We start from the raw sequence: 13,595 nt of genomic DNA on the forward strand, positions 1-13,595 counted from the left end.
GGATACTGAAAAAAAAAATTGATGACAATATGCTAAACACGAAAGCCAGCAATAACTCTTATGTTCATGCAGTATATAAACTGGGGAAGAAGGAAGAAGAAAATTCATGCGAGCCCGGGGCCACCGCCTGTCGACCGTTGATCTCTCCACTCCCCGCGCCCTGAAGTCTGAGAACTTTCGAAACTACGAAACCGACCATCGAACCCATTTCTGCTAATTCCCAACAATGGCGATTGGTAGGTCTCTCCTATTCCCTCACAAGCTACACGATGTAGCCGGGCACAGTGGGCCCCGCGATATCGATAGTGCTCCATACCCACATGTGCACCGGCCTCTTATTCCATGCTACAAACTAGAGACTCCGGGGTTAAATCTACTAACAAACACTTACTAGACCCCAAGGACCTAGACGGCGACTCTACCATGACCTCTTCTGTCGATTCCATCCGGCCCGACGACGGTGCTAGAGCCGGCGCTCGCACTCCAACTGGCGCCGCCCAAGCTTCCTCGGCTGGCGTTGACGTATCGGAGCTTTCCCCTCCTGGCTCTCAGACAAAGCAAGAAGCTGGAGTCTCTGTTGGTGGCATTGGGGCTGCGCTGGAACAGCGCGGAGGAGACTCTGCGGAGAAAACGGTTGACTCGAATATCGCGGCGTGGAAGAGCAAGCGTGCTCAAGAGGAATATCAGCGTGCTATGGAGTATGTCATTGATAAGGATTTCTCGCTAGGTATGTGGATTTCTATATGTACTTGGTCTAGCAGGGTGGTTTTCCATCCATGGATGTCTGTACAGTGTGCTGACTGGATACCTTGTGTTCAGATGAATTCGGGGATCCTTTTGATGAACGTGACTTGGCAGAGAAGTTGCTATGAGTCTTTGTATGTTTGGAGACCGTCTGCCACCTGGGCAGCATAGATATGAATAATGAGATACGACTTTATTTAGCTTGTGGTTCTTTTGGTACTTTGGTTTACGATGAGCTGGCAGTCTTCGCTTACCTATGGTGACATTTGTACGCGGAATTGCTTCAAATCACTGCTATGGAACTTAAAGGAAAGCTGCTCCAGGCTCATTCGGTACGATCTGGAAGTGTCGTTGCCTACTACGCTTGTAGATGGCTATTCCAGAAAGACATCCTATACCCGAGCTTTAGGGGAAATATATGTAGGATATAGCAAACCCTCAGAGCCACTATATGATTTCAATTTGCGTTCTCTCTAGGCTTTTGTGCTCTAGTATTGCTGTTTGTAGTGCTCAGCTAGTACTTAGTAGCTAGCTAGTCTCTGGTTAAGATATATAGTCAAGATATATATCGAATTATTCACTACTCCGTATTTGATCTCTGACAAGGATTGCAATTGAATCAACAGACGTCACCACAACCTCCAATGAAATCCCATACATTCATGATATGATCGCCCGATCTCCACGTTGGGCTCTCCCATGCAATGGTTGGCAGGGCAACCGGGGGAAAGACATCAAAGCAAAACCCCAACGGCCCGCTTCATGACTTTCACATCTCTCACGACAATCCGACAGTCCGACATTTTACTGAGGGGCAGACTCAGTTGCATCCTTTGATTTGCATTTTTATAGTAGATGAATTGGCTTGATTCATTTATCTCGAACATACTTGGTCCAACATTCCAACGGCTTTGACACATTCCACACGCGTCAACAATCATGGAAAACCATCCTCCTTCACCGCAGGCATGGTAGGTCAATTGTTTCTTTCTTGCGGCTTGTGGATTCAATCTTTTTTCTTTTCTCTTTAAATGGTCATTCTCGCCTGTCGCTCGGGTGTTTGGTCCCTTTTCCCCTATTTTGAGCCACACCGCTATACAGACTTGAGACTAACGCAACTGCCTTACGCGCTAGCAGCTCTGCCAACAATTCCACTGAGAGTTCCTTCAGTTTCACGCCTATCAAAGCCCTCAGCGCCTTGCCGCGACTGTGGGATCGTAAACCTTCTACGCCTGTCAGGGCCGGAGACAAAACACGAAAGCTGTGGAAGCGCATTCGCTTTCCGTTTACAAGCATGATTACCACGACAGAAGTCCAGACTACGGGGGTCGGCGCCTCTAAAAACTCAGATTATCAGCGTGGCGTGAAGCGTCTGTGTGTTGATTCCACCGGCGTGGACCAAGACACTGAGGCTGAGCGACGCGGTCGGTCTTTCCTCGAGACTAAATGGGAGATGCAGGCATCTCGTAAACGACGTAAGTTTCTTCCTCAATTATGGGGGGCGTCTGCACATCGCACGTGGCATCCCGTGCTCCTGCATTTAGAAAGACCTTTCATCTGATAATTTGCAGGCAAAATGCCCGAATTCGATTTCAACATCCATGACGAGGGCTCCCATGAGGTGTTTAGTCTCACTGCGAATCAGCCCAAGGAAACATCCAAGGAAACGCTCAATGATGCTGTCGGCGACGTAACTACGAATGCGGCACCCCAGTCGCTCAGCGATCTGTGGAAGACTTCCAAGACGCCGGTCTACAACGATGCCGTGGCGACCGACCTAAATCTTACTGCATCTGACGCGAAGGCAGCGCAGGATGTGCAGTCTAGATCATGCAGCCAAGACGCGCCGATTGTGATCGACAATACAGGACGCGACAACACCAACTTCGTGTCCACCACGGAGTCAGTGCAAGCACTGACCCAAGAGCAGGAGGTCAAATTGGTACGATCGGCACTGCGAAGCTCCTTGGATGGAGAGAATGCAGAGCTGCTCAACGACTTCCTGTCCAGGGCGAATGCGAAGCGGGCCGCCAAGGCCACGCATCCCGGAGATGCGAAATCAACGGAGATGAGTTCTAGCCCAGAGGAGTCTCCAGAAGTTAAATGCTCAACACCGCCACCACGCCGCGTGTTAGAGGAATTGACAACCAATTCACCTTCTCCCGTCAAGTTGCAGTTCTCGCCTAGTAAATATGACGTCAAGCGTGGTGCCGATGGTGCGGGTGAGCGGGAGGGTATTATCACCAAGGAGGATATCATTCCCAAAGAGATCATGGAAGAACAAGCTCCTGCAAGCCCTGCATGTCGTCGAAGCACCCGTACCAAAGGCGCGAATGCCCCGAGCATGCGCAACACTATCTCATTCCGCCGAGCCAAAGGCACAGAATTCGTTTTTCAACAGCGAACTGAGAGCCAGCAGATGGCTATGGCCACAAAGCGCAACACCCGGCTCAACAAAGGCAAAGCTGTAACTCCTATAGTCATTTTGCAAGCGCTGGCGCAACAGCCGAGCGAGGAAGAGCTCTTGCCGTGCAATTTACAAAATGAGGGCTCAAGCCACCAGGACACTAACACCGGTGCACTAGCCAAATCGCGAAAGCAAGTGTCGTGGAATGAGGAGCGCATGGCCGAGTATGAAGAGTACAAAGAGCCAATGGACGACCAGGAGGATGAAGAGGAGGGCGATCGGTGCACGAATGACGTGGGCGCAACGCCTCGCCCGCAAGCAGAAAGCAAGCGCTCAGCGAAGAAAGCAGAGTCCGGTCATCGCAGCAGCCGTAGCCAAACACAAAAGGTCGACGCGAATGCAGACAGTGGGGCCACCGAGAGCGGTCCAACCCCGACTACTGCAGCTGCTACTGTAACCCCACGCTCTCGCCGGGTGAGGCGTTTGGGTGATTCGGGAATTTTGGGGTCTGGACCCCCAGTTAAGTCTGCAAGTCGCAGCACAAGCAAGCCTCCTGCAGCCTCGTCCATTGTGGCTGCTGCTGCTCCCTCCACACCTACCAAGGGCCGCCGCAAGCTTACTCCCAAGTCCCCCATTCCCTCAAAGCTTCCCGCACGAGCCTCCAAGAGTGCCAACACCGCGGACCAGCCTTTCGTCAGTGGGATCCCCACTCGCAGCTCACAAAGCACAGATGATGCACAGCGACAGAGTATGCTTCAGATGAGTGCAGGGTGTACGCCCACGGCTCGGCGCGTTCGGTCGAGATATTATTGATTGGATGTGCATTCTCATTGGATTACGACTACTCTTCTGACCGTTCTATACCCCGGTTCCCATTGTGACGCTCTTTATTTATCGGGGGAGTTGCTCGTGTTTTAAGATACCAACTGCTGTTTTTTCCCTTTATTTCATGTATGCATTCTTATTGAATTTGTAAATCTTTCCCTTTCCACTGTTCACCTCCATCTTGATCAAGATAAGATTCGCTGCACGGTTCACCTGCTTTATGCAAAATGACGTCTGTGCCGTCGCGCCCCCTCGGCTGCCCCTCGGCTGCCCCTCCAACCTTGGAACCTTCGGGATTTGTCTGAGGGGTCGAATTTCCAATCTCAGAGGTTGTGCTGTCCTGTTTTCATTCGGACTACATTCGGACTACGATCTTCGCGTTGAAACCAATATTATGCACCTAACCGCATTGACAAGCTCTAATAGTCTGTTCCGTTGATCCCTCGTGCCAGCGAATCATACGAAGTACTCCGTATATACGGCTGCCTTCCAGGGCTGTTACCTGTACTGATAGCCGATACATGCTGATCTTTGTTCTGGTATTTGCAAAATGTCTCTAAACCGAGCTGGGATTTGCAATGTCTTTCATACAATGCGTATTGTAGATGCAGTATGGCGTCCTCGCAGAGCCTACCTTCTATGTTGTAGTACAAACCATGTCCAATATGAAGATTGGAATACTAAACCAGACTGCTCCACCCTAATGATGCAGTACCCATACATATGCTACCCACTCCCTATTATTGAGGCTAGGAAACAAGTCCACAATCCGGCTATGTGCATTACAATCCTCCGAAGTTCCTCCCCATCGGCTCGTCGGTCAACCCGATCTCAATACTCGGCATCGTCCAACCCGACCCAAAAGGTCTCAGATTAAAAAGTCAAAGAGCGTTGCACAGCCAAAACAAATGAGGCATTAAACCTCATACAGAATCATAAATGAATCCGGTCAATCGGCCCAATGGAAAGAGGAATGCACGTACTCCGTATAGTACAATACAACATACATAGATACTACTACTACAATGTACTATGTACATGCACATGCATACATACGGAGTCCTCCCCGTATAACTATAACCATCGCACCCAATAAACCAATAGCGAATAACCTCCCAATCCGCCAAGCCCCATTCCAACGAACCACCTCGGACCACCACAATCAAACCATTCCCATCAACTACCCTATTCGGCCTTTCGGTGTTAACCACAACCAGTAGTTAACTATGCCATCCGACAGTAATATCAAAGCACACACCCGCCCATCCGACATCTCCCGGTGGTGTGGTCGGTAGTCAGCAACGCTAAGACCCGATGCGGTAAGTGCGCGCACAACTAAGCGCCTTAAGTGGCGCATGGGGTTCCGAGAGCCACACGGGTCAACGCGAGATGACATCGTCTGCAGGGCTCGGAGCAGTGTGCTCCTTGCTCCTTGTTTTGCATTTTGCACATGGAAATGAAATGGGAATGATATCCGCTTTTTAGGGTTGTATTTTTGGGGTTAGGCCAATTAGAATTAGTTAAACAACTTACATATGTTGTACAATATATGTTGTATACGACGGTTGTATGTTTTGTTCCACTTGGCTGCTTTTGTATCGCTATTTCCGTCTTAAGGTGTTGGTGTTGGCTTGGCTTTGGCCCTTGTCAGGTACGGTGTAACCCTACTTTGGCTTTTGGATTATTTTTCTTCGGGGATTTGATTGTTGGTTGGAATTGCTAGGGCATGAAAGACATAGTCTATGTTGTATACTACACTGTTACACCAGGATTCTTTTGCAAATTTTGCATTTTCGGTATTTCTTACCACCTTCCTTAATAATCTTATTCCAAGTCCGGTTTGACTCGCCTTGTTGATGGTGGATCTGGGGCGGGTGGTTGTGGCAGCCGGTGTGTGAGATTAAGTGCTTAGTGTCAGATCAAATGAAATAGGCGGCTCAAAATCATACAATCTACAATACGGAGTACAGCTGAAACACAGTAAACACAATATAGAGTAAGATCATGGTATGTCCAATTCATCTGATAGAGTTCGCTAGTCCTTTCATTAACTCATTTCCACCCATCCCCCTTGGGGTATTGCTCGGGGGGATTATTCTCGTCTTTTTGTAAGATGGTCAGGACCAAATCTAGTCTTTGTGGGGCGCAGTGTGAAGAGCCTCCTCGGGCCAGTTGTTGTAGCCGAAGGTCTCGTGCATATTGACGAAGCGAGTGTGACGGCCCTTGGCCACCGCATTCACAGCCTCGAAGTCTTCATCGGTGAGCTCAATGGTCTGGAAGTTGGACTCAATGCGCGCCGGGTTGGAGCTCTTGGGGACGACACTGTATCCACGACGCAGACCCCAGGCAATCAGAACCTGGGCGAGGGTGTGGCCACCCTTCTTGGCAACCTCGTTCAGGGTCTTGTTCTCACTGACCCGCTCACCTGTTGTGGGGACCTGGTTCTGCGAGCCCAGAGGCGAGTAGGCCTGGGGCAAGATGTTGTGGGCGAAGCAGTATTCCACCAAGGCGTCGTTGGGCAAAAAGGGGTGAATCTCAATCTGGTTGAGCATCGGCTGGACCTTGGCGTACTTGGCCATGGCCTCAAGCTGGGGGATGGTCCAGTTGGACACACCGATGGCCCGGGTCTTGCCATCGGCGTACAGCTTCTCCACGGCGCGCCACGTCTCCTCGTTGTTCTCGGTCAAATCTTTGAGGATCACGTGCTAGAACGGGTTAGCCGGGAGCTTGGTCGTGTGCTTTGCGGGGAAAGCTTCTCTTACCTTTCCATCGGGGCCAATCAAGGGCTTACCCTGGCCGTCCTTCTCGCAAGCAATAGGCCAGTGGACAAGGAAGAGGTCCACGTAGTCGAGCTTCAGACGCTCGAGAGAGTTGTTGAGGGACCAGAGGACGTCATCGTAGCGGTGCAGGTGGTTCCAGACCTTAGTGCACACGAAGATGTCCTCACGCTTGACGGAGGGGTTGGCCTTGAGGAAATCATGGATGGCGTCCCCGACCTCACCCTCATTGAGATAAAACCACGCGCAGTCAAGCTGACGGTAGCCTACCTTGAGGGCAGTCATGACGGCGGCGTAGGTCTCGCCCTTGGAGCCCTCGTTGGCGAAGGTACCGAAGCCAACGGCGGGCATTTTCACGCCGTTGGCCAATGTGTAAGTCTTTCCAGATGACATGATTGCAATGTAGAGTAGTTGTTGGAGAGTAGAAGGGAAAAAGTACGCAGAAAGTACGAGCTGTTGGAAGTAGAAGATAAAAGTGGGGGAAGCGGTGTTGGAAGTGGGGTAAAAGGGGTTGGAGGGGCAGAAGAACCTTGGGAATGGGAATTATATAATACTTTTTCAATTGACCTTGGAACTGCCGTAACGATGCAATATACTGCAACTTAGCCTGACTTGCCCTTTTCCACCTGTCGATCCAAGCCACTGCCTCTTGTCCGTGGAGATCATCCTGCTCTAGCAGAGTCAAAGACACAATCGAATCCCCAAAATGACTAAAAGAAACGAAACCGAGGACAAAAATAAAAAGCTCAAAAATACCGCTAGTAATTTTCAAAGCTCCGTGCCATGACATCATCAGCCGAAACGGTGCGCTTGGCCTGATCGTCATCGGCTCCATCGATCTTATGTCGGCCCACGGGTGCACTGCACTCCAGGCCAATCGCCTGCCCGTCTCAGGCCTCCCCCTACCCACTCGGCGTGCTGGGTTGCTTCACATTCGGCCCAGCAAGTCTGGTCCTGGCCAATCAGCGTCTTTCCGATTTTATTAGGCCGCGGGAAGCAACACGTCCCGTGTATTGGGTACCTAGCAAGACACGGTGTCAGCCACAATGACGCAGGTACCCTATACACGCCTGTCTCATTGCGAGAAAACGGCCCACCCTATCGCTCGCCAAATGATGTCCTGCCAAATGATGACGATAATTCCTAGGAATGATGATACCCGGTGAGTGGATCCTTCGTAACCTCAATGGCAAAATACCAATTTCGTTTGTCTCCATTATTTGCGTCCGGTATCAGATATCGCTTGTATATATACTCTCCTGAACTCCCCTCCTCCACCTCCTCCCTTATCAGTCAATTTTCATTCTCCTTCTCCCTTTTTACAACTTCAATTCTTTCCTTGAGTCCTGAATCCAGTGACTCCTGAGTAGAAGCTCATCCCATCCTTCTACCCCTCTATCCAGCTCTATCCAATACCTTCATCATGTCTCGCATCGAGGACTCTGATCTCGCAGTCGACCTGGCCGAGCAGGATCCCCGCGCCCAGGATCCTCAGGGTGCTCTCTCTCCCCGGGACCAGCGTGCTGGCTCTGGTCTCGCCATCCCATCGGCAGGCGGTAACACTGTCGAGATCCCCGCCACCCGCAGCGCCATCAGTGATGCCGCTCAATTCATGCACAACTTGAGCTTGTCTCCCTCCATGAGGGACCGCCGGGGATCGCGTAACTCCTTTGGCACTTCGCTCCCTATCCCCCGCTCCCCCCGCATGTCCCGCCTCTCGTCTGTGCAGCGCGGTGCTCCCTCAGTCTCCCGCGATATCTTGGCCTCTCAGGTTCAGGATATCAACAAGGAGTTGACTACCAAGGCGAAGAACATGGCCTTCGCTTTCGACATTGATGGTGTGCTGGCACACGGTAACCACGCCATTGACGAGGCCAAGGTCGTCCTCAAGATCCTCAACGGCGACAACGAGTTGGGCATCCGCATCCCCCACATTCTCCTCACCAACGGTGGTGGTAAGACCGAGGAGGCTCGCTGTGCTCAGCTCACCGAGATTCTCGAGCAGCCCATCTCCACCGACCAGTTCATTCAATCCCACACTCCCATGCAGGCCTTGGCAGAGTACTACCAGACCGTTCTGGTCCTCGGTGGTGAAGGCTTCAAGATCCGCGAGGTTGCCGAAAACTACGGCTTCAAGACTGTCGTGCACCCCAAGGATCTCCTCGCCTGGGACCCCTCCATCTCCCCCTGGGCTACTCTTACCGAAGCAGAGAAGGCCGAGGCCAAGCCCCGCGACTTCTCCAAGATGAAGTTCGATGCCATCATGGTCTTCGCCGATTCCCGTGACTACCAGACCGATATGCAGGTCATTATGGATCTGCTGCTCGCCGAGGACGGCATGATCGGCACCAAGGCCAAGGATCCCGTCGCCACCCGCATTCCCATTTACTTCTCCCAGGGTGATCTCCTCATGCCCACCGAGCACAAGGGTCTTCCCCGTCTCACCCAGGGTGCCTTCCGTATCTCCATTGAGGCTCAGTACAAGACTCTCACTGGTGTCGACCTCGAGCGTGTGGTCTACGGTAAGCCCGAGCGTGCTACCTACACCTACGCCGATGAGGTGCTGAAGGCCTGGATGGAGGAGCTCCACGGCGTTTCCCGTCTGCCCGATAACGTCTACATGATCGGTGACAACCCCGCCTCCGATATCATCGGTGGAAACATGTACGGCTGGAACACTTGCTTGGTCCGCACTGGTGTCTTCCAGGGCAAGGAGGGCGAGAACGATGTCAACAGCCCTGCCAACTTCGGTGTCTTCAATAATGTCCTCGAGGCCGTCAAGGCTGCCATCGCCAAGGAGCTCGGCCCCGACTTCAAGCTCAAGTGGAACCCCAAGGTCAACCCCGTCACCCACGGCGACGGTGCCTCCGCCATTGAGTAAACAATTGATCATTCCTGATCCTTTCACGCTGAAACGAAACTCGAAAAACATGTGATACTGGGCTTGAGAAGGATTTCCTGGCGTTTCGTGCTTTTTTCCCCCATCTCATAGACTTCTTTTCTTTCCATTTCTCTGTTAAGGCCTTCTGATATCCTTTGTCATGTCGATCTGGATTATCGACTTGATAGACTGATATTTGCTTTCTTTTTTTTACAATGTGGATGGTCGATGGTTTCGACCTGCTTTTTTCCCTTTTAGACTGGATTGCTACATATCTCATGTGCCATGACGCGAATAACCTTTTGTTTTGCTATATCCCGATACTCCAATACCATATCACCAGTTTTTATCATTGATGTCGTCAATTAACTACCCTTAATTTGTATTCCTTTTTCTAGAAAATCCGTGTATTCCAAAAGTTCGATTATTCCAGAAAAGGCACTCATTGACGACATGGTGATGTTATCCTCCTTAGTACTAGACCTCTTGTGGAGTGATCTTCTATTCTTTCCCACGTCTATACCCAGGTTTATCCATGGATGCGTAGAGTAAGTATTCTTTAATACTTGGCTTTTACACATGAAAACAAGCGTCAGAAACAATATATTTATAGAGAATAATATCAAAATCCATATCCGTCAAATTTGTAAACTTTCGTCTAGACCACGCCTAGACCACGAATGTTTCGGGAAACCTGGAACCAGAAGAAAAGCAACAACTAACGTAAGACATCGATACAACCGCCAGAGTGGCAAACAACTACCCGGCATGTCTCAAGACACGCACGCTATGAGTCGGGTAGGTACACAGATCTAGACCACAATGTTTGAGCGGGCATGCATGTGCCTCAGCAACGAGGTATCGGGACGGGTCTATTGTCTCGGGTTGCGTGTGCGCTGGTTGAGCGGTTTTCTGGAGGACTTTGTAAGCTGCAGTTTCACCTATATATCACAGGAGATATGTATACGGAGAACTTTATCAGGTTCCTCTGCTTTTGAAGCAGCCACGTTAACTTGCTTCCTTGCTGGTTTGCTTGTTATTGTCGGTAAGCAATTGCAGAGGGCATGCCATATCATAGATTCACCCGAAAAGGAATCCAGAATCTAGCTCTACTGATTATCCCATGGTTTTGGACGCGAACAAGAAAGCGGAAAGGCGCAAAGATTGTAGAGGAAGACTAGTTATATAAAGGAGGACTATGACAGTTAAGTCTAAGAAGACCAAGCTCACATACAGAGCAGTTCTGTGCTAAAGTATATTCAGACCCATTGCTCACCCAGTCCGCGACTATCTCATCGCAGTATTTATTGGTAGAAATATTGTAAAATTCAATGAGAAAACCCCATTGTGTATTTCAGTGTAACTTACGGATTGGTCAGACATGAAAGACCTGTGGAATAAAGATAGCGATCCGTCATAAATGTGGCTGGCTGCAATTTAGCACGGGAGTTGTGAGATAGCGACTCTAATAGATGAGTATCTTACCAGGATAAGCAATCGAACCACCTGGAACCATAACATCGGTTGCCTCAGTGCATGCAGTTTGAATGGCTTTTCGCAGACTAGCAAGATCGGAGCGACATGTACTATCACATAGGACCACAAGTTGCTCGCTAGGGACAATATCAAAGCTTGCACTTCTGCTAGATATCAGCAAACTCAATCCCAATGACATATCGGTACGATTCCAAGAAACATACTCAACCCCAGTGTAGCCAACCCAGGCAGGACATGAAGTTACTGTCTGCGCCGAAGTAGGCATCGCTTAGACCCAGATTGTCGTATGGCATTTGATAGCCATCGAGCTATTGGCAGGTGACTAACCACGCCAAAGGAGCCCACACAAGACACAGGATTCTAATCATTACGCATGGGTTGCAGATCAACTACCTCAGATCGTCGCCAGCCCCGAAGTGCTCGAATATCTCCAATCTCAGAAACTTCCTGATCATCTGGGTCCACAGTACGGCCTCGGTGCGCGGTATAATTTTTGCCTCTTTGTGGATGATTTCTGCTTAGAGTCGATCAAGTATATCAATGATTATAGGTTCGACCCTGTTGTCAATGTTTTGTTAGGGTTCTGGGGCAATTTAACCTCCCAGGAGAGGGAATACCAAATTCATCCTGATTGGCATGATGGAGAAACAGATGACGAACTCGAAATGGTCGGCTGGATGTATATTCCCATACAAAGTTATGTGTGGTGGTATGATGCTCTGGAACAGCCGGGGGATTGGGATGATTATTATGTACGGCCACCCTTGATGTTTAACGGATTCAGTGTATTATTACACCTAGACGAAGAGCTCGCTCAAATTGACAGTGAGTCCTGAGGTATGGGGTACCCTTTCTCGTTGTTATCTATATGTGGTTTCTGGTTATGGTATAAATGCTACAGGGGGATTGAACTCACAATTTCAACGTCGTATATCATTTGTTTATAATATAGTAACATTCATTGAGCACGAATTTTGGAATGATTAGTTCAAGAGAACCCATCAGTAGAGCAAGGAGAAGGATCAAGACTGCATCCGCCTCCTTGTCTAGTTAGCAATGCGGAGAGGGCTTGGCGGCAAGCACAACTCCGCGGAAGCGCACCTTCATCACGAAGTATGCAGTCAAGCCCGATGCTGTACAATATACTCACGTCGACAGGCAAACCCAAGTGACTCGAAACACAACTTTCACCTTTGAATCTAGACTGGGTTGCATTGTTACTAGGTTGTATCTTTAGCGCGAGAACTAAGCCTTTGCCAACCCCGTTGGGCAAGTCGTACGAACCTTGGAATGATACAGTGCGAGTCAGCGAGTCAGCCGGTCCGACTTCAACCCGGAATAACAAGAATGCAAGAGATTGCAGGGATTGTTCTCTTGCCGTAGGAGGTAGGAGGTAGGAGGTAGGAGGTAGGAGATAGGAGACAGAAACGGGGTTGTATACCTACAACCTATGTTGTAGGCTTCGCTTTGACAGTGGATCAGGAGACAAGCAAAGTCGGTGAGAGTAGGAAGTATTCCGTATGGCGTACGTCGAATACGAAGATAGTACTCCGTACTAGCATCACCCAATTGTTAGACCAAGACTAGTGGATTGGTTCTCCATCGGAGCTCCGAAACCTCGAGATCATCCAATTCGTGTCTGAAAGGGGACAGCCGTGGCCGGCCGTACGTTGTGGGTTCTCATTATGTAATAGCGCCTGGATCCCCGCATGATCGGCTCCGAGAGAGGCGAGTTCTTGGGTTGTCGATGTACATGGGAGGTTTAGCTGCATGGATGGTAATGCGTTAGGTAAAAAGAACTCTGGGGTAGAGGAATCAGGATGCATGGGATTTGATCTGCTGACGTGTGGATATAAGATTTATTATTGCAGAGCGAAGCGAAGCAATTATATCATACTACTAACTATTATTGTCTTATACTATGTTATAGTTATTCTATTTTATCTATTTTATATGTATCGTAAATGTAAATGTAAATGTACTAAATAGAATGACGGCATGTTTCCGCATGCGTCAAAAAAAGCAACTGGAGTCTGCAGGGGTAGTTCGAACTAACAGAACTTAATAGTTTAGTGATATAAGAAGTATAGATGTAGTTACTATAGAATTTATATTTATATTGATATATTTATATATAGATTACCTTGAGAATACTAAGAATACTATAAGAATACAATACAGATCCGTAATCAATCAGTTTATACAAGTCGCCCCATGTGGCCATGACCCATGGCGCATTTCTTAGCATTTCGTACTCTTCGACCTTCCACTTCACCTCCATTCTGTACTTCGCCCAAAGAACCCCATAAACTCTTAAACCCTCCTCTTCCGATCGGAGAAAACCCTGATATTACCTCCAAATTCGTGTAACGTCGGTTCATCCGTTTCTGTGACTAACAGCTTCGTTTTTTTTCTTCCCCGCCGCCCCTCTGGGCCCTAAACTTGCCCTGTCTCAATACTTCTT

General features: G+C 49.3%; 4 protein-coding genes across 4 annotated transcripts; 3 read left to right on the forward strand and 1 right to left on the reverse strand.

Moving 5' to 3' along the window:
- Nucleotides 1-226: 226 nt before the first annotated feature.
- Nucleotides 227-872, forward strand: N7518_010028 (uncharacterized protein; the record flags this gene model as incomplete). Its single annotated transcript, XM_057190954.1, has 3 exons — nt 227-236; nt 395-727; nt 820-872. The coding sequence occupies 3 exons, from the start codon at nt 227-229 to the stop codon at nt 870-872; spliced, it is 396 nt and encodes a 131-aa protein (XP_057037090.1).
- Nucleotides 873-1,683: 811 nt separating this feature from the next.
- Nucleotides 1,684-3,964, forward strand: N7518_010029 (uncharacterized protein; the record flags this gene model as incomplete). The annotated part of the gene is made up of 3 exons (XM_057190955.1): nt 1,684-1,715; nt 1,879-2,219; nt 2,316-3,964. The coding sequence occupies 3 exons, from the start codon at nt 1,684-1,686 to the stop codon at nt 3,962-3,964; spliced, it is 2,022 nt and encodes a 673-aa protein (XP_057037091.1).
- Nucleotides 3,965-6,105: 2,141 nt separating this feature from the next.
- gldB (putative glycerol dehydrogenase (GldB)) lies at nt 6,106-7,146 on the reverse strand (the record flags this gene model as incomplete). The annotated part of the gene is made up of 2 exons (XM_057190956.1): nt 6,106-6,681; nt 6,739-7,146. 2 exons carry the CDS (start codon nt 7,144-7,146, stop codon nt 6,106-6,108), a joined length of 984 nt encoding a protein of 327 aa, XP_057037092.1.
- Nucleotides 7,147-8,176: 1,030 nt separating this feature from the next.
- N7518_010031 (phosphatidyl synthase) lies at nt 8,177-9,634 on the forward strand (the record flags this gene model as incomplete). Its single annotated transcript, XM_057190957.1, has 1 exon — nt 8,177-9,634. One exon carries the CDS (start codon nt 8,177-8,179, stop codon nt 9,632-9,634), a length of 1,458 nt encoding a protein of 485 aa, XP_057037093.1.
- Nucleotides 9,635-13,595: the final 3,961 nt, after the last annotated feature.

The sequence above is a fragment of the Penicillium psychrosexuale genome (genome assembly GCF_028828465.1).
Source record: "Penicillium psychrosexuale strain IBT 29551 chromosome Unknown utg000006l, whole genome shotgun sequence".
Classification (NCBI taxonomy): Eukaryota; Fungi; Ascomycota; class Eurotiomycetes; order Eurotiales; family Aspergillaceae; genus Penicillium; species Penicillium psychrosexuale.